Here is a 21,165-nt window from a genome sequence, read left to right as displayed (position 1 = left end):
TTTCGCGAAATGTGCTTACAATGGTATTCTGTATGCCAAATTCTATAGTCCTTAACGTGACGCGTTGCGTTACGTGCTTGTTACGCACTATCAAAGTAACGTGTAGCATAGAGAATAAGGGCCCAGAAGCCACCGTAGGTAAATGTGAAACGTGTCGTGTGCGTACGTACGGGTTGTTCCTGCAGCGTGCCCCACTCCTCGTTGTCCCAGTCGTCCTCGCACAGCGCGGGCGAGGCGGGCGCGGCGTGCGCGGAGCCGCTGCTCGGCGGCGACTTCACGTCGCGCACGTGCCTGCGCACCCGACAATCAATTTTACACTCACCAAGAAATTAAATAACCTGCTTGGGAATGCCACTTTTGCTTTTCGTTAATTTTGCCAGTATAAGAAGTTAGTTTCATACGTGGCGAGGTTTTTTATTTTGCTGGTCAGGTTATACATAAGCGATATAATAAGCATGCTCTTTATCCGGGACAATTTGTACTGTCGATAAATATTCCAAATATAATCCAGTTCTTAATATGATCTAGTTCTTAATATTTGCTAGTATAAAAATATAAAAAATGTGATAAATAAAAACTAAGGGAATGCAATTATTATAATATTTATAACAATTGCATTTATTTAATAAATTTATCCGATAAAACAATATTATAATATTTTTGGCCATAATCTACAGAATAGGTAGTATATTATATTAATTCTTAAAGTAATTATATTTGTCATAGATATTCTACGAAATAATTGAGTCATTATAGTAGCTTAGGTAATACTAACTACTCCATTCTTTTCTATTCTTTGGTGACTATCTAACGATATGTGTAAAGCAATTAAATTTGATTTTATGTTAGCTTATCGACACTTATCTCTAGTAATGCCCATTTCTGTATCTTTGACAATAATCGTTTAATAATGCCGTTTATCTTTACAGATTGCCATCGTAATGCTGTGAACATCACCAACTACTTATCCGTTAATTAAATATAAAGATCTCTAAGTATTATTATTGAAATGTTTTATTTGTCATCATCTATTTCATTTCTGAACAGTAGCGTAGCTTGCCATAGGCCCTATATCAAATTTGTTGGCGCTCTTCAAGGCATTGCGAACTTTTAAGCGCCCGCTTAGTTTAATGTAGGCATGGTACAAGAGGGGCCCCGAAGCTCAGGGCCCCTGTCTCACTGGATACAGCGGTAGGTACGCCCCTGTTTCTGATTTTAGACAATATGGTTATTGAATGAATATTTGCATGCATAAGTGCAGAAGCGGCTTCAGGATGCGGGGCTCAGGGAGGCCTCGCACGGTGCCCCACAGGACCTTTTTACGTTCTTACCGACGAAATTGTTAAAACAGGGGAACGTTTTTAACTATGCCCGTCCTCGCGTTCTGTTTTCTTTGCTTTCGCATGGGGCCTCGCGTCGTTTAAGGCCGCCACTGCATGAATGGATGTACTTGATTCAATATATCGACACGAAAACATGTTTCAAGTGAACATCAATTGTTTTTAGAATATTTTTCGTACAGATGATAATAATAAGGAAATATACGCATAGAATTAACAACCTTTTGAAATCTATAAAAAATATTTTGAAGGCAGTTGGCAATCGCATGAGCAATCGAGGTTTACTAGAATGCCCACAGCGTTAAAACATCTTAATTTTTATATGACAACAAAAATAAATAAAATCCGTCACCTCCGCTGGAGTCGATTTCCCCCCACGCGGCCATGTCCCAGTGCTCGGGGTCGTAGTCGGACGCGGACTCGCTGTGCTCCAGTGACGTCATCGATGTCACCGATGACGTCGTCGTTGACATACTGCTCGATGACGGTTGCTCTGCGGAAAAGAGAATTGTTAGTATTCACTTCAAATTATTAAATGCGGAAATTAGGCCTACTTGGTCTATTAACAGCTGAATCTGTAAAGATTGTGCTTTAATGTATAATCTGTCGTAGATATATTTTCGTTACTTTAATTATATTTGAACGAGCATTATAATATGTACCAACGTTACTTTAGTAACATCAGTCAGAAAATAAAAATAATCGAATTAAACAATAAAATTCTCTTCATAATTCACACGCATAGAACTATAGTGACCCAACTCAAAATTTATATATTTTCTGTTTTTGTTAAAAACGACCTTCCAAAACCATGCCTCAACAACCCAATGAGGAAAAAACGACAAAATTATGGGATAAAACAGAGATTCTCACTTTCGACGACCGCCCAATTCACTGCTTTATATATTGTTATCAAAACTTTTTATTGGTTTCCCAGAAATCATCTTTTGTTAAGTCACCTTCGTTCTAAGGGGTGCGATTAGCGATGTACAGTTTCCAAACCCGACTTACCCAACGATCCAGGTTTGGAGAGCGCGGACTTGGCGGAGTGCTGCACCCGGGCGGTGTCGGAGTGCGAGCGATAGAACTTGGCGGTGACCGCGGTGACGGCCCGCTCTCGACGTCGCCGCAGCGTTGCTTAGCGAAGGAGTCGCCGTGTGCACGTCTGCTTCTGCATAAAAACAAACGCAGTGGCTATTGAAATAGAGTTTAATATTGCAACTAGAACATTCAATTAAGTTGTAATAAGATGATCAAATTAAAACTCGGGAAGAATTGGTGTTGAGGTTTAACAATTGAAAGGGATTGGTTTTAAGTGTCATGTATCTATTTGACACATGTGGAATGGAATATTACTAGACAATAATGAAATATAAAAAAAAGTTATTTTGAGTAAATAAACAAATATTAAAGCCATTAAATCTAGTGAATACGTTATTGCAAAAATGATTACCCATTCCCTCCTTTAGGCTCGGATCCTCTGACACTTTCTCCAACTTTCCAAGGAAGCCCCTTATAGTTCTGAATGTGGCGTCACGCACCTACGTACGGTGTGTCGGTTTTTACAGTTAGCGCATCGTATTCAACAGTATTTAGTAGATTTAATCACGTTTGTTATTACGCTGCAGTAAAATATTAATAATCATGGATATTTCTGCCATAAAAATTTCGTCATATTAAATTTTAAAGGCCGAAATATCCATGATTATTAATTATTTTTACATTTTTATTTCAACTGCGAGAACTAATCACTAACTAGACGTGAATTTAAATTCTTTACTTGCCAATACTTGTTTAGTTACCCAGATTAAAGCCGAAACAAAATGTATGAAAATGGACCTTGAGCTACCACCTTAAACGTAAATATTTCGTTTAACACACACACATACAGACATTCATACATTCTAACCCTGTCGGGGTATATAACGGCATAACTTGGTTTCTACACATAGCTTTATTCATCATAACGTGATACGGTGACCTGTATAGATGTGACCCAAATAGAAATTTCAACATCAAGCAATTGAAATGTCGATATGAATGAATTTCGAAAAACTTATAAGATTTTCTTGCCCGATCTGAGATTCATTCTGAGAATCCAGAACCAGAACATAGCCCATGTAAGCCGCCACTAAACTAACTCAGTAATTTTAGTAAGTTTTATTGTCCACTCAACACCATGACATATTTCACTCCAACATTTCGACTCACTAACCTCGCCACTGGCGCAGGGTACGTATCACTCTATTCCTGCCGGCTTCCCTTTCGTAATTTACGTAAAATCTTATTAGCATTAGAACGATACCAGACCGCATTTATGCATAATGCTACCGATAAGTTGTATCGGGCTCCTTTTCGGTAAATATCATCCTTCACCATGCCTCCTAACCTGTTTCTCCGGATCAGCAGTGAGAGGACACAGCGCCGGCAGCACTCTATTGGCCACTTCGGCTAACAGGAAGTACTGCTGCGTGGCCGCTAGCGCCAGCACGCCCGCCTGCCTCGTTGGATGGAAGGCGTCGCGCGTGGCTCGCACGAACGCTGACACCAGAATCTTTCTGTCTGATCTGCGGGTGCAGATGAGACGCGATCTTGCCCAGGCATACCGTGGTGTTCGTTCTGGAATAAAACGGGACGATATGCGTGGTTTTAATCTAATATATGGAAAATATGGAATTGTTAGAGGCATGGCGAGGTTTTGGTCTGATATATGGGATTGTTAGAAGCATGTTTTTTGTATAACAGGAGGGAAGCAACTTGATTGTAGCTACGCTTATGTACAAAAACAATCCCCTACCAGGCAGTACTGTGCTCAAGTTTTTGCCGGCTATTATATGGTGATACGGTAAAATAAACTATTGTTTATAAAGACAAGTCTCGGTAGTACGTTCCACCCCCCCAACCATACTCATCGCAGTATCTCCATAGTTAAATTTCTGACTTTAAACTTTAAAAATAATCAAAACTATCCACAAATCATACTTCTGTATGAGAGTGCTAATTAATGTTAAAATAGCGCTTTCTTCAAAAACTAATAATCAAGAAAAAACTTTATTTTATAGTTTTCAAATCTATTTATAGTAAATCACAATATAATTACAAAAGTTCAGAACACCATTTATGGCATGTTTTAATATTGTACGGTGTTCAGTTGATGGCACTCGTATCCAATTAGATAAATTGGTTGACGTTAAATTAACACCAGTGTGATGTCGTTGACACGAAATTAGGGCAAGTTTATATCGTTCATCAGAAGATAATTGTTTGTCTTTTGAATTTAAATTACACTGTATGCGTATCAATTCATTCAAAACATAAGTACCTATATTACAAAGCTAACTTTCATCTACTAAGTTTTTAGGATTATGAATCATCATTTCTGTAACAGCCACATTGAAATCAGATGAGTTATGGCTCTTGTAAAGACTATTTGACATCTTACTTTATATAAAAGGCCTAACCGTATCAGTGTATTAAATAAGTGGACGCCCAAAAAGTTGGCACCGCCCCTGGAAGCACCCCTAATTTTGATATAGGACCCTTCTATTGTAACCTACACCACTGCCTAATATATCAGTTATGCAACAATATTATTATGCCAGTTACAATATCTTTACAAACAACCCTCAACACTAAATATAGCTCACATTAAATGTGAAACATTAAAATGATTCACCTTATGCCTCCCTGGTCATCTTTGGATTGCAACCGAGCAAAGTGCTTCAACACTTCCACATTCAAGTTGTTGTAGTTCAGCTTAGAGGCGAGGTGCACTATCGATTTGACTGTCTGTTCTCTGATAATGGGGTTGGTGTCCAGGAACCCGTGTACTACTTGAGGAAATATTTGGTCGTTTACCTGAAAGAAAAAAAAATATTATATGGTTTATCAGTTTTAAAAAAAATGCGGAGCAAAAGTAAAAAATAAATAAATAAAACGAAATCAAAAAATTATTTTGATTGCCTTCGGTATTTTTTAAGTTACAGCATGAGCACAACTAGACGCAATGTATTGGGAAGTACAGTGTGCGCGAAATAATATCGACCAAAAGAAAAGTTCCTTATACAAACCCAGCGTCTCTCAACAGTAGTTCAACAATCTTTAGAAGTAGATTGTATGATCCAGTGAGAGCTATAACTGTGGTGGTTGGTTCAACATATTAAATATAGTAGCTAATTGGTTCTCTATACGGGCACAAATCCATCCAGTACTATTTGCATTGACATATTAAGGATTTTTTTAGGGGATCTGGTAGGAGTAAAAAAATATCGCCGCATTCAACGAAAGGCTTGTACCATGAAGACGTTTCACGGGTAGGCAACGTCCTACCTTGGCCCTTCACCCCAAGCTACGCCTCTTTGCTAAATAGCGATCAATTTCCGTGGAATATGCCAGTTAACAAGTGTTACTATTTTTATAGGCATGACGGCTATTTGATGAACGAGTCATAAAACGGTTGACCTAATTAATATGGCATATATATCTCGTTTCATATCAACAGCCAATTGTTTAACTATCACACAAATAACTCCACAGATAATACAATGCTTGAGTATGCATATCAGATGGATACAATATCTTGGTTTGGGAGCAACCGACAGTGTAAGGAAGGTCTTAAATTCGATTACATGGACTGTTAAATGTTTGTGTATTTCTAACAGATTTTGCCAACGAATTGATAATCATATCAAGTAGTTGTCAGAGTAGCAGTCATAAACAGTATCTAAGTAAAATCTCTACATGCAAACATCATGTTACAAGTTCGATTCTGCATTACCTCCGTAAGATTATAGTGATGTTGTAATTTAAAAAAGGAACTTACAGTGTTATTCTGTAGGTGCACAATAAATTGGTCGAGTTGCTGCAACAGACGAGACCGCGTGGTCCTGTCGTTAGAAGCGAACAGTTTCACAACGCACGGAACTATTTGCTTTTGATACTCTTCTTCGCTTAATAATTTTCCTAACTGTACAGAAAAAGTATTGCATTAGATATACAAAAATAACATAATTGACAGAACAATTATTCGGCTTTATTTAAATCATACGCTTATCGTGGTGAGCTTGATTGATATGGCATTTATGGCCACATAACCTTTTGCAATAATAAAAAAATAATACATTTTGTCTGTCAAACTCTTTTTCTCAGTTCATATTTTATATTTATAATGATTAATGTTAAAAAAAAAACTGCATCCAAATATACCTTAAACATAGGTGCTAAGACAGCAGATCCCGCATCACCGTAATGGAATGCAGTAAGTAGCTGTGGTAAGATCTTGTGAACACACACTGCTTCAGGGAAGTTGTCGAGGAACGAGCTGAGTGTGGAGAAAAAACTTTGCCCTTCTCTGCTTTATCCTTGATTTGTATTTCTTCCAGAAACAGCATAGTGTCTATTAGATCGTTCTTAAAATATCCGCCCATTTTGCGACATCTGTGGTCAACAAAACTGCTTGAAGATAAACTTTCATTTTCGATTTTTAAAAACAGATTTATATTTTATTACTCTTGATAATGGGTTATAGTGGTCAATTAATTGACTTAATCACAAATAGTAAAATATATTAATAAATTATAAATTTTCAGTTTTAGGTGAAAATTATTACATGATGTAAAATCTTCCACTTGTGAAATGAGAACAATTTTTCAGGATATCTACAAAATGCAAACAAAAATCACACTTCACCTTGTTATAATATCAGCTGGGTTCGGTCTCGATGCAGGATTAGCACTAACTAGTTCACAGTACAAAGTGCACAACTGTTTCGGTATATGGTCCACTGTTTTGAGTGCTGGTTGATTTTTCAGCGGTCCATTGAATGCCTCCCAAATCAGACAGCCCAACCCCCACATATCTGATGAGCTATAAAGACAAACTACTTATAATCCTGGATAACAAGAATGAAACATTTTTAAACCTGTATACTATGGTAATCACATGACATTTCATGTTAGTGTTCTATATAAAATGTATTTCTCATTTTTATGAATTCAATGTAATTAATTTATGAATGAATTAACAATATTCATGAAAATAAAAAGGATAATGAAAATAATTTCTGTTTTATAATATATAACACTTAAATAAATATGATTATTATTATAACACAAAAGCTACACAAAATGTGGCATATCTGGTTTTCTTGTATTTAATGTACATATTTTCAAGACACACAGTTAATGTGCATGGGTAACGAAATATTAATAATACCATGGCATTAATATTTAGGAATATTTTAAAGTAAATTAAAAGGAATTAATAACAATTTGGGCAAATGAACTGCTAAAACTATATGAATAGGGTACCGGACTCATTTTTGTTCTTTGCTATTATCAAATATTTACGATATATAAATTATAACACAAAAGGAATTATTAAAATCCGGCAAAAAAATCAACAAGTTATAAGTGTTTGAATGTCGGGTGGAAGGGCTAATTAACAAGAAACAGAAAAGAGACAAAATATCCACATTTGACGTCATCGGGAATTACGATGCGTGCGAAAGAAAGAGATGAAGCAATATCCCCACAACGCCCCACTTCTGCACGTTACAATATTTGAAATATGAATTACTAGCCCATTTTGTAACCAATTTTTATGCAGTTTTCGCAGGAGTGCTTCTTTTTCGTATTATTAACCATTATATATAGAATAATGAACAAAATCAAACATAGGGCTGTTCCCTATTCCTGTAATATTGATAAGCAAAGACAACATTAAATAAAATTCCATTAACTTACCATTTTGTCACTGTTTTTAGTTTACTGGGATCTTTTTTCTCTGGTGGATCATAGATTTCAAGTGCTGGTAATATTTTCAAAGGTATCGGGTTCGAGGTGTCTTGTGTCTGGTTAGTTAAGAATTCAAAGCCTCCTAATTTCCATTCCCCGGCTAAAGTGACAAACACTGAATACAGACAGACATTGTTGTGTCTCATATTACCATCATTGGTTAGGAATGATAATGCTCTCTGGAAAAAAGATTAGTTGTTTCATCATATACATTAGTTATGACTAGAAAAAACTTTCATCAAATGTTGATCACATATTTTTCTGTATCTGCAATATTATTATAATTTTAAAGGTCAATACTTGCTATTGAAAATAGTTTCCAAATGTAAACTACAACCCTACAAATTGTTATCAGATATCAGAGCCCTATTTGCAATAAATTCTTGGATAGCCAAATCTGATATCATCAATAGGATTATCTTGAAATTAAGAGTCACTAAAATATATTGTGTATAAGTTGAAAACTGAAGGAATGGAGTGTCATTTTTTTAAAAAGGGGTATTTGAATGAAAATGGGACATTGGGATACCACAAATAAAATTGTGTGTAAACATAAGAACAATAACATGTTCCTACATTGCTTTATAGTTCCTTTATGTTGGTAGGTAAAATGGGTTTTTTATTCTTGAGGGTATGTAAAAATATGTTTTATCTAAATTATATATTTTATTTAAATAATTTTGCAAAGTACTTACAGTTATTTGGAATATCCCCCATGCGAGGAATAACTCCTTCTGCTGTCCCTCGAGTTTAACATCTTCTATGTGAGTGGATAAAGGCTGTACATACTCTGTAGCTACATATAAAAATTTCTCAGTTTCACAGCTATCTAAATAATGTAAAAGGCTAGGGTGTCTCATAGTCTTAAGTTTTTTTAGGGAGGCCTTCGCTATGTCAAAAAGAGTCTCCGAACTCTTTTGGACGTCAAATAAAAATATTGACACTTCATCTTGAGTTCCCCGCTTTTTGCCTTTGTGCAGCGTCCAAACACTTCTTGTCTTTCTAGCCCAGCCACAGGATCCCCTACTTCATAGGGAAAATCCTTTGTGGGATCCCGTGAGAAAAACGACCACATAATGCACTCCACTCAATATATTATTTACAACTTGCACACATAGTCCGTTAAAAAACGCACTTCGCCTAAAGTATAAAATGTCATAATATAATAAATTTTGTTATGCTAACCAAATTATTTTATAAATAAGATATTTGCGTTGAATTTATATAAAATAATAAGAAATAGATTTTCTATACACAGGCTGGTGACAAGACACCGTTTGACAGATAATGACTCAACTCTTTGACAGCTGACAACAAGTAGGAGTGAATGAAAGAGACTCCTAGCGACGAAAGAATGAATGAAAATATTTTTTCTGGCCTGTAGGTAGGTAGTCGCTTATGTTCCATATCAAACAGTGGAGTTTTCTAACATAAATGATTTGACAATTGACATTTTATATGTCTGATTTTGACTTTTGGATTTATTTTGGTTAGTTTTGAAGAGCTTTTAGAATCATTTATTCTAAAAGAGAATATAGAAGTTTAGGAAATCTTTAATTGTAACCTGAATTAATATATTTAATAATAATGTCAAAATCAGTGGCTCGTTTGAAGTCGATGAAAAAAGTGGCTGATAAAATTGACCATTCTTCAAAGTTGAGGACCAACATACCAGCAGGAATGGCCGCTGCTGGGCCACCTTTAGGCCCTATGCTTGGTCAGGTAAAAATTATAAGATGAACCTACGTCAAGGTATATGATTTCTCTGATAAACCAACCTCAAAAATTTGCTGAATTTCAGCGCAACATTAACATAGCAGCTTTCTGTAAAGATTTCAACGAGCGAACGGCGAATATTAAGCCAGGAGTACCTTTGCCGACCAGGGTCAAAGTAAATTCGGACCGTTCTTACCAGTTGGTCATCCACCAACCACCAGCATCATATTTCTTGAAGCAAGCAGCTGGTATAAGTCGCGGTGCAATGGAACCTGGTTAGTTAAGAAACCTTTTATTTGACGATCTTTTTTATATTATGAATTCCCATGAATGTGTCATCCCATAATGTATTTGTTTTTCAGTAAGAGAAATATGTGGGAAAATAACCCTTAAACACTTATATGAAATAGCAAAAATAAAGCAACAGGACCCACCTCTGGAATGGAAATCACTGGAAGAAATATGCACCATGCTGGTAGCAACTGCAAGAACATGTGGTATTGAAATAGTAAAAGAATTAGATGCAAAGGTAAAGTTGTGTACTACAGTTGCTTAATTTACATAAAGATATTCCCAAAAGGCATATCATATATATGCCTTGTTGATAAAAAAGGCTTGGGGCCTTGAGGGCATGACAAAAAGAAAATATCAGCATAAGCTGTGTATTTAAAAGTTAATATCCTACTCTATTTTAGTCTCTCCAAGCTACAATTTACACTCTATATAATGTAATATGAAGTGAAATTTATTCAAACATTATACAATTAAAGAAAAATAATCCCCTTTCTCAATATAGAAGTAACATTATCCTTAACTAACATCATACAAGTTAAGAAAAATAAACTGCTCTGTGACATATTAAGCCTTATTAACTGTGCTTTATGTAATATTATACTAGAGCTTTATAAAATAAATGTTTTTCAGGAATATGGTGATTTTCTAGCAGAAAGGAAAAAGATAGTGGAAGAACAGAAGAAACTACTGCAAGAAAAGCGAGAAGCTAAGATGTTGAGAACTGCATAGTGCATTATTATATTAGAAATAGTTAGATCATTATTTATAGGTTAGTTGTTGAATATAATAATAATAATTTGAAAATCTTTTACTAATTACTACATAGCAAAATACTGCTATAACTACAACTATTCCACTGAGCATTGCAGATGGCAATTTTTTAACATGCACTTAGTATGTTTCTTGGATCACTTTAGTATGTGAGACCACTCATGAGTAGGAAAAACTTAAGATTGTTTTATTTCAACTGCTTTAAATATTTTTTTAGCCTATTGCTACTTTTAATATAAAAATGATGTGACTATTCTAGCAAAAATACTATGTTGAATGAAGTCAACCTAACACCTATTTCTTACATCAAGCAAAACTGTGTAGATACTATTATATTTTAGTTTGAAGGGCATTGTTCTGCTGATTAAAAGTTCTGCAAGATGTTACTCTTTGTGCAGAATTAGGTACTATTCTTAAATATATCTATGATAAATGTATCTCATCAATATCAAACGAAATAAGAAGTGACAAAATCCACATAATAATTAATAAGTTATAAAGCTTTGAAAATAGTATAAGGGCTAGCCATTAAATAACAGTAATAGTGACTGGTGGCATTACTTATTGTCACCAGTCATAAGTCATAACACTATGTATGAGAAAGAGACAGCCCAATAACCCACTAACACTTAGCCCAATAACACTTTTGTTCACAAGAATATTTAAAATATGAATAACTGCTCATTTCATAGAATTACTTTTTCGTATTATTTTCTATTACATATTACATGAAGTACAAAATAAAACGTCAGAAACTAACATGTTGTATCTTAGTATTTGGTAAACTAATAATTAATTTAAATTTTCCATTGATAAAATTAAAACACAAAGTCTCTATCTAAATTCTGTTTATTGTGAGAAGTGTCACCATATTACTTTTTTATATCTATTTAGCGTAAAGCAGATTTGTTTACTAAGTCATTATGAACTATGATCACACATAATATGAGATAGTTTGGGTCAAAAATCTATACACTGATATACATCCATTAAATCAACAACATTATAGCAATGGCAACCAATAAACTATTTTCAGCATATGGCGAGATGTAGTTGACAAAGTACAGTTTAACACAGGAATATCAAATGTTTTGCACAATAACTTGTTATCCATTTGCTACATAGCCTCTGTGGCTTTGTTGTGTCCAGTTATATAATCTGCCTTGGTCTGTATTAACTGTGTAGCTATTTGTCTATCTCAGCAAATGCTTAACCTTAACACACCACTCTTCATATAGAAATCTTTCAGAATTAAATAGGCATGAGGAATTGTTTCTAGTTGTCTACATCTAAACACCCATATACCCACAGCTTAAAGCCTAAAATCTATACACTATTCTACCCCAGTAATTCACATGTAGTGAGGTTTAAGCAAACTATGGTAATCTTTATAATTACAAGTACATTATCACATACAAGACAGTCTCATCGGGATGATGATATAAAGTACAACAAAAATAACTTACATACTTTTTTTTTACAAAAATATAAATAGAAACACTCTCCTTAGAGTAATTGAGATAGACCTTACAGTAAAAGCTTATTAGTATACAGACTTCAGATTAGTACACCCTAAGAAAATATAACATTTGACAAATGAGGTACCGATAAAAGGATTTTCAAGGTAACTTGTTAGTAACTACATTACACATTATGAACCAATATTCAAAAAAACATAAAATTATGTACATTTGTACTGCAAATAATAGTTTTGTACTTTTAAATACTGTGCATAAATCATAGGAAAATATGTATAAGAAATCAAGTCGAGGTTATCCTTATTGTAACTCAAAAAATAAACCGAAATTATCAGCAAACATTTGTCGCGTTACAGCGTCTTAGTTTCGGTGAATTTGGCAAAACTTCTGGCAACTTTGTGACTTTATCAATTGTGAAATCGGGTAGATCCGATGACTCTTCGTCTTTCTGTAGCGGGATCCACACCGTTCCCCCCAACTCCGCTTCTTTGCCACCCTGAAAAGTAAATAGAGCGTGTTGGCGTAAATCCTATTTTGGGAAGCAAATTATTTACTACACTAGGCACCTTGGAACGTCTCGAAAGTTGTAACTTTCAAACGACCGCGATTTAAGGTCGGTGCACGCATGCGTTATATTAACACATTAGTGTACTCCTATTTCTCATTGTCACTTTAATTTTGTTTAAGACTGTTATTTACCTTGATGTCTGTTTCGAGTTTGTCGCCAACCATAATGCAGTTGCGCGGCTCTACGTTGAGCAGCTTGCACGCCTCAAGGAATATGTGCTGGTCGGGCTTTTCCCAGGGCAGGTCCCCGGACACCAGCACGCAGTCGAAATATTTGCGCAGGTCGAGACGTTCGATCTTCTGCCATTGGGCACGTGACGGCCCGTTCGTGATCAGACCGAGAAGATAATCCTCCCTGTGCCACATTCATTCACCAGCCTTTGGTTATTCAATGAGCTCACTCATGCTGAAACTCAGCACACGATACAAAACAAGCCAAATTCTCTTGCACGTGATTATAAATTCTCTTTATGAGTTGTAGTCGTGGCGTGCTTGCCAGATTTTGGAGTGAAAACACTTAAAGTACTTTTAGAAACATTACTGCCTGCCAGACTTAGTTATGGATATCATGCAAGAGAATTTATGACCTTTATGATAAATTTCATATACAATTCATATTGTAATGAAAATACAAATTGCATTTGAAAAATAATAATTGTAGCACCATGCTGAAAATTTCAAACATACAAAATAGCCCTTTTCTGTCTCAACGTAAAACATTTTCAACACAGAACTAACTCGTTAATAATTATTTTGGAACTATGGAGATATTTTAAATTTCAATAAATTTTGATCACATTTTGAACACAGCAAAGAAAATTCGAAATGTCGCAAACATATCTCCTTAGTTGTTAATTATTCAAGGTGTTGAGGTAATGGTATTACCTTCTCCGTGATGCACTTCCTCACATATTTTAACAAATACAATTCAAACCTAAGTGTTGCGCACGCGGCGCCCCGAGTTTAGTCACTCGTTGAGCAACAACTGAACTGTTGAAAAACAAGTCATTTATTAGCAACATGCGCGCAAAGCCAGCCCCGTAATCGCGAAGGCAACGTTATTTGTAATTGTACGAAACATCCACGTATTTTCCAATACCTTCACAATATTTCGGTGCTGACTTTATCATGATAGTTTCGATAAATCATTATTGCTGTATCCATAGTATTATGTGGCATGCAACGTTCGATGATCCTTGTGAGAAAACAAAAACACAGTGACAAAACGAATGTACTAATTATGTAAGAATGAATGCGAAATCGATGAAATGATTCAAAATGTAATGTTGATTTAAATCAAATCAGTGTACCACATAACACCATGCACAATATTGTTTTCACAGTAGTAGATAGATTCCAAGCTTTCGCAATAAATATATCTTTAGTAGGTACTAAAACTCAGAGCTCAGTTTGTACTATACTATCCTGTAGGAGAAATTATCTGCTTCTGCGATATTTCTTTGTTTTGTATAATGCATTATTGTTATTATTTTTCATAGTCGAAAATATTAAGTTCACTTATGCATGAAATCAAAACCAAGAAAGTACTTATAAATACAATTAAATTATTATATCATGGAGAAATATTTGTAATAAGAAGCAAACTGCAAAATATTTCTTCATAACATACAGTCTTGAGCGTATACAATTTGAACTCACCTCAAAGATTCTAACAGGTGTATCACATCATTTGTCAGAGCCAAACATTGAAACCTTAATTTTATCCATTCGGCTGATACATTTTCTGCAACAAGAGAACACATTGCTACCACGCATCCATAAAAACAAACAGCGGGATTTGTAATAAACGTATAGAAAGATATTATGTATTCTAAAGAATATCCATGTAACCTTTATAAACAGTGTCATGTTTATAAATGTCAGAAAGGGCGTTTTCCAAGTCGATCCAAATACATTCCTTGCGTCATTTCCATTCACGTTTTTGTTTTTTAAACGATTTATATCATCATGGTACGAATTCAACATCTGTTTATAAATTTCATCGTACACCCACACAGATATGTACCTAGTAACAGTTTAGGTAAGAGTTTTAATAAATATTATAGATCTTGTTCATTCGATTCTTACATTCTCAAACTGCAGCTAATGGTTAGAAATAATGTCGACTAGAGTTCTACCGTTTATATTTATGCACAATCATTATACGACAAAAGTAAAGCAATGTATACGCATTCTGGACGCATGCCAGATGAGAAGTAAAATTAATTCCTCGTCTTTGTAATTAATGCGAATAGGAAGACGCTTCTATTTGTATTACACGCTTACCGACGTAAAGTGATCTAGCATTAGGAAACTACCGCGGCAAATATACTAAGTAGGTACTCATTATCGTAGACTCCCAATGTTTGATAGTGGAAACTAATTTTTTAGACTCTTATTTGTTTAGGTTTATATTTATCAAGAATGAACGTGCATAAAATAGGTTGGCTTGGAGAACAAAATTCACTTTCGTAGCACGTGTTGTTTACTACTTATTACATGCGTATACTAACTGGCAATGTGTTTGTAATTTTTGGGCAAGCAGTTTCGCCATAAATGCGTATGCCATTCATCCAAAGCGTAGGACTCGTCATCAGGACGGGCTCTGAAGGCGCGTAGAAATGCAATACCGCTCTCAACTGCTAACTCTTGCGGGATTCCATACTGTTGCTGCAGGATCTCCACTAACTGAAGACATTAAATAACAGATAATCAATATTGGGTATCACTGTCATAAGTTACTGTAGGGATGATGCATCGCTTACAAATACTTATGAAAAATTTAGTGACCCCGAAACCCAGACATGAAACAAATATTTGCAGCCTTGCAGGTTAAACATTTGTGTTTGTGCGGGAGATCGAACCCGCGATCTCTCACTTTTCGCCTGTCTTAACGACTACCGCGTCACGGAGGCTTGGCAATTAGGTAGTTATATCACAAGAGTAAAGAAACACTAATTACCTAATAATATGGGTTAATGATTTCGCGTTGGTGCTTTAAGAAATATGTGCTACTTTATTACAAGTTATATTAGTAAGCATCACTAAATTACGTATTTATATGTTGGTAGTAATTTCTGAGTACGCTCTGAATAACTCGTGCAGTGAATCACATTTCAAAACAAGCTTTCGTAATTGTTTTCGATGTGAAAAACTGTGACGTTTAATGTATTTGGCAAGTGACGATTACTGATGTACCCTTCTGGACATTTACGACTTGTGTTGGTACAGGTGGGATTTTCATATTATAACTACAGACGGTAGGTGTGGGATCTCATATGTACATACTTATACGTATGTGTTCTGGTAGTATATCATGAAAATTACTGCTCGAGTGTCTGCCTGACATTTGTATCATGTAGGAAATGTTTCGTGTTCCCGAAATAGAAGGGTCAACGTTCTATGTGCGGTGTCGTTCACTAACCTGCCAGCAAGCTTTGCTTGGCACAGCTTCCCGCCTGAAAGTTGATACTCCTATCAACACACGCGAGATCGTTATAAAAAAAACAACGAATCTGTTAAAATCGAGTTTATTGAGTATGACGTAAATGTTTCTGCATATTTCATGTATCGTGTAGGTAAATTAACAATACTTAAAACACCCGTAGTGCTTATTTACAGCATTATAATGATTAAGATGCCAAAGAAGTGAAATTAACAGACAATAACAAACTCAAAGCATTAAGTACTTGTGTGATAAAAAAAATGTAATACAAAACAAGTAGCATACCTACCTAACAGTTAGAAAATTAGTTATATTTATAATTTAATCGCCAAATAATTTTTTGCCTAACTCCATTAGTCGGTGGTTTCGGCACATTTTGAGTGCTCCGCCTTTTTTGAGAACTGGGATGACGGCTTCGTTGGAGTCGACTAGTCGGCAGAGGAAGTCCTCAAATGCAGATTTGACGTTTGGCGGGAGGGTGCCCACTTTCACTTTAACGAGCATCACGACGATGCCCTCCGCCCAACCACTTTCGATGGCGAACTCAGATATCCAAGGGACGATCGTGAGAACTCCACTCATGGTCTGCATTCCCAAGAACCACAAGTCTGCGATTTCATTCCAATTTTCTTTGTAGCTCATGGAGACAACTAGAGCAGTGGGATCATTAGATTCGTCAACATTGTATGCGTCCCATAGGAATCTGATTGTAGACTGAATGTATCTGCAGATGGAGAAGTCATTCTTCTTCACTTTACTGGCTTGCTGTTTGAGTAACAGTAATCCAAGGACAGCTAGATGGCCATGAAGTACTAGGTTTTCAGGGATATCCTTTAATTCTGGCAGGTTGTTAAATATAAATTTAAGAAGTGTGTTAAACAACATGCTGTTTTCTACTATTTTAGGTGCTAGTACTGTTAGATTCATGAAGATGTTGCAAAGGCTGACCATGGCTGCCCTGGAGTCCTTCATATCTTCCAATAACCTTGGGTCTAACTCTGGTTCAGGTTGGGTCTTTACTTTACCTCGTTCTGACTTGGGGATGGGTGGTTTCTTGTAATGTACTATGGACCAGTGGAAGTTCATGGCTTCATAGAGAATATCTTCTTGTTTCAGGTTGAGTGCAATATCTCTAGCCCTGTCTTCAACCACCAAGTGGCACAGAGCTGGCAACATCAGACGAAGCAAGTCAACTTGCCCCATTAAAGTTGTGTCCATATCCATGGATTCTCCCTCAGATTTATTTTTCTCTGCTAATTTTCTTGATCTGTATGCATGAAACGAGTCATTTGCAAGGGAAAACATGAAAGGAAGCAGGGCGTAAATTTGTTCCCTCATAGCGGTAGTTTCTTGGGCAATCCAGGCAAACAAAACCCTGACCATAGCACACACAAACACTTTTTCAGCATCGGGTAATTTATCCCTATTTTTGTCATTGGATACTTTGGTTAAAATAGACACAACAGCATTAAATGCACCCTTCAGGCTGGTGTAAACTGACTGCTTCTCTCTTTGCTCCAAGTCCAGTTGGTCTGTGGCCATATAGTTGATTGACAACTCCAGAACAATAAAGCATGATGTGACCAGATCTCCATTTGCAAAGGCTTGTTTAAAACTCCTGTCTTCCAATTGCATCCTTACTTCAATGGCACAGAGTTGAAGCAATAGAAGGAAAAATTTCTTTGGATTTTCTTCATCATTCAGTGTCCATTCAATACCCAGGAGGTCAACAATGTTGGCAGCTAACTTTAGCGCAGGATCCCTTTGGTTTTTGCCAATTTTGCTTGTTAGTATGTCATGTAGGGCTTTGTAAATACTCTGTGGCCATGTCTCATCTGAAGCTCCTGGCAGCACAGTAGCCTTGTTACAGCTGTATAATAGAGCACTGAGTATGGTTGCTAATTCGAATTTTCTTTCTGATTGATCAGTGGCAAAATCTAATGCTATTTTGTTCACTAGAGCATGGAAGGGTTTTGGGTCATTACCCCAAGCTGCAGGTCCATATCTACTTACTAGCTTGACAAGGATATTCAGAGCCTCATCTGTTTGGAAGCTTTGATGCGAGTAAATTTCAGACATCTTTGTGATGGCTCCAACTTCAATGAGTGCTTTTTGTCCGGCCTCATGTTCTGCTATACACTGGAGGCAAGTGTATGCTTCACTGATGATGATAAGGTTGTCATCATAGTCCTCGTTTTCAGATGCCTGCACTATTTCTAAGAAAACTGGTATGTTGGCAAGCATCTCCGGATGAGTGGAGAGTTCAGGGTCATTGCAGAAGTTTGTGAGGATGGAGAGTGCAACCGACTTATACACTGAAGGTGGACAGTCATCTTCAACATTGGTGTTTGTAAGGAGTTTCTTCAAGAACTTGAATCCGATTGCTTCGAATAGGGCTTTTTTGGCGGTCGAGTTGCAGTCCTTGCTTTTCACGAGTTTAGTCACCATGAAAAGCGCGGCGAATTTCTCCGTATCGCTTTTAGCATTCTTCAATATGAGAATGCACTTTTTAATAGGTTCCGATATGTCACCCATTGTCACAAATCACTGGACGCGGTCACAAAGCGCAGTAGATAGCGCTTCACTGAGCGCACGGTGCCACAGTTGAATCGCTCAGAGCTCGCACCGACTCGATCTACATCACGTTTATAATTAGCGTGAGTTCTCTTCCAAAATATCTAAATCAGGACGTCGAGCTCACGTTCTCCAACTATGAAAGTTCTATTTATACCACGCGCTGGAACGTGGACGCTGTGCGCTCGTGGTGCATGCAACAACAACCACCAACGCAACAACTATACAACACGTTAAAGAAAATTTAACAACTATGGACGGGTAACGACGCAAAAACTCACTGCGATTGCGAACAATATTCATGTAATGACAGCGCGCGCACTTCGCTCCGAACTTCCATGACCGTGGCAATGTCACAACAATTAAAGAAATATGTTACACACCTTATTACAGGCTTTCGTGTCTCCTCTTCTTGTTTGGATTAATGTGTTGTCTAAATCGAAAAATATAGCCGACACATCGCTATTTTCACCATAATAAACACCATTTGCCATAATTAATATTCAATCAAAGATCAGACTTAACAACACGTAAAAATCCTTCCTTTATGACGTCACAATGACGTTCATCCGCCACTAGCAAATCATTGGCTGTGATATTCAACATGACTTCAGCTACGTTAAAAATATTTTAACCCTTTCTGTCAAATGATTGTCTCTATCTTCCATCCCTGTTCAATAAAATCTTTTGAAACATATGACAACCGCCATCTAGTTTAATTTTAGTGTACTGTTTAGTGAGAAAGTTTGTCTTGAGAACCTGTTCTTTGTAGTTACAAGCTTAGTTGATAGATAGTGTGAATTAATCAAATTAATTTAGTAATAAAAAACCAAAGAGAATATTTTAGTACATGAATATCGAAACTACATTTTATTAATTTGTAAGTAATTCATGTGTTTGCATAGTGTTAATTGTGATTAATTAATTATCTCTCTGTCCTCTGATATGTATAAGTAATATCTTTTTAAAAATAGCCAGTGCGGTGAATTAACATTATTTACATCAAAGATGTTTCTTTAATGTAAGTTCTTACTATGAATACTTGGTGCTCTTAATATTTATCCAATTTATAGATAGGTATAATTAATAGTCTCAATGATGCTATCACAATGCCCTATCTACATACATCCCGAAGGTAGTACTTAGCTACCTAGTTAATAAGTAGGTAGGTAGTAGCTACCTTCGTTATTATATTATTATTATCATACCTATTATGTGATTGTTGGACGTTATTAAAATAATTATAAAATCTCGGTGTTAATTAGGCTTGCCAACCATGCTTTAAAAAATTGGTATTACACTTTTTTTGGTTTCTTATACCTTTTCTTTAAAAAAATACCTAATGTTTTTATCGTCTCTGGTATCAATGTCTTTCTTCTACATTAAATATAGCGTTAATAATTGAAAGACAATAAATACGTATAAGCGGCGATAGCCTAGTTCGGTGTTGAACGGACTGTCGAGATGAATGTCCGCAGGTTCAAATTCTCACACAGCTCTAATTTTTTTTTTAAATTATGTGTGTATTCATTGTGAATTATCGCTTGCTTTAACGTCGAAGAAAAACATCTTGTGGAAATCTATATATCTGAGAAGTTTTCTAAAGGAATTTTGGGGGTGTGTGAAGTTTACCAATCCGCACTAGGCCAGCGTGGTGGACTAAGGCCTAATCCCTCTAAGTAGTAGAGGAGGCCCGTGCTCAGCAGTGGGACAGTATGTAATATAGGACTGATATTATATTATTTTGGAGGGGCTTACTAATATATAAAAAATATACAAGTTTTTAATTTGTGTGTCGTAGAAACTCTAAAAAGTATGTTTTGAAAACTGAAAAATGTACTTATGTTTGTTGTTTTTATTGTATTGGTTATTTTTATTCTCCGACATCAATATACTTTATTTCTCGTAGAGATAGTTGACAACCCTACGGTCATTCCTTGTTGAGCGTCATCTGGACTGCCCTCCTTCGCCACGCACTGTTCAGTAATTCTAAAGCTATTCCCAATCTTTATCTTTATCGCTACGCTTAGAACCTTTTTCTTTTAGCATAGATATAAGTATAATTATATTAGTTTGAGAAAACAGTAATTGCTACATTTATTATATTTAATTACTGGTTAATCCCCTTAAATAGTGATTTTTAGAATCACAATAATATTTTTAAATATGTAGGTAAAATATTAACG

At 35.9% G+C, this 21,165-nt stretch overlaps 4 protein-coding genes across 4 annotated transcripts; 1 reads left to right on the top strand and 3 right to left on the bottom strand.

Annotated features, from left to right (window-relative positions):
* Positions 1-259: 259 nt before the first annotated feature.
* LOC119189136 (N-terminal kinase-like protein) lies at positions 260-9,445 on the bottom strand. Its single transcript, XM_037438028.1, is given in 15 exon segments — positions 260-291; positions 1,693-1,833; positions 2,352-2,452; positions 2,454-2,511; positions 2,794-2,881; positions 3,730-3,897; positions 3,899-3,959; positions 5,017-5,198; positions 6,163-6,306; positions 6,546-6,677; positions 6,680-6,776; positions 7,029-7,205; positions 8,084-8,313; positions 8,830-9,126; positions 9,129-9,445. Coding segments are annotated over 15 exon segments (1,974 nt in total). The 5' UTR covers positions 9,210-9,445; the 3' UTR covers positions 260-274.
* Positions 9,446-9,585: 140 nt separating this feature from the next.
* On the top strand, positions 9,586-10,948 carry LOC119189138 (39S ribosomal protein L11, mitochondrial-like). The gene is made up of 4 exons (XM_037438030.1): positions 9,586-9,856; positions 9,936-10,125; positions 10,213-10,379; positions 10,775-10,948. Exons 1-4 carry the CDS (start codon positions 9,722-9,724, stop codon positions 10,871-10,873), a joined length of 591 nt encoding a protein of 196 aa, XP_037293927.1. The 5' UTR covers positions 9,586-9,721; the 3' UTR covers positions 10,874-10,948.
* Positions 10,949-11,944: 996 nt separating this feature from the next.
* LOC119189137 (N-acylneuraminate-9-phosphatase-like) lies at positions 11,945-19,581 on the bottom strand. The gene is made up of 5 exons (XM_037438029.1): positions 19,363-19,581; positions 15,474-15,648; positions 14,620-14,704; positions 13,093-13,315; positions 11,945-12,889 (listed from the first exon to the last, which is right to left on the bottom strand). Exons 1-5 carry the CDS (start codon positions 19,471-19,473, stop codon positions 12,725-12,727), a joined length of 759 nt encoding a protein of 252 aa, XP_037293926.1. The 5' UTR covers positions 19,474-19,581; the 3' UTR covers positions 11,945-12,724.
* On the bottom strand, positions 16,475-19,356 carry LOC115451105 (neurochondrin homolog). The gene has a single exon (XM_030179310.2). It carries the CDS (start codon positions 18,938-18,940, stop codon positions 16,727-16,729), a length of 2,214 nt encoding a protein of 737 aa, XP_030035170.1. The 5' UTR covers positions 18,941-19,356; the 3' UTR covers positions 16,475-16,726.
* Positions 19,582-21,165: the final 1,584 nt, after the last annotated feature.

Source organism: Manduca sexta, chromosome 13 (genome assembly GCF_014839805.1).
Source record: "Manduca sexta isolate Smith_Timp_Sample1 chromosome 13, JHU_Msex_v1.0, whole genome shotgun sequence".
NCBI classification, from domain to species: domain Eukaryota; kingdom Metazoa; phylum Arthropoda; class Insecta; order Lepidoptera; family Sphingidae; genus Manduca; species Manduca sexta.
The sequence above is the reverse complement of the archived record's forward strand: the minus strand, read 5'-3'. Positions and strand labels throughout refer to the sequence as shown.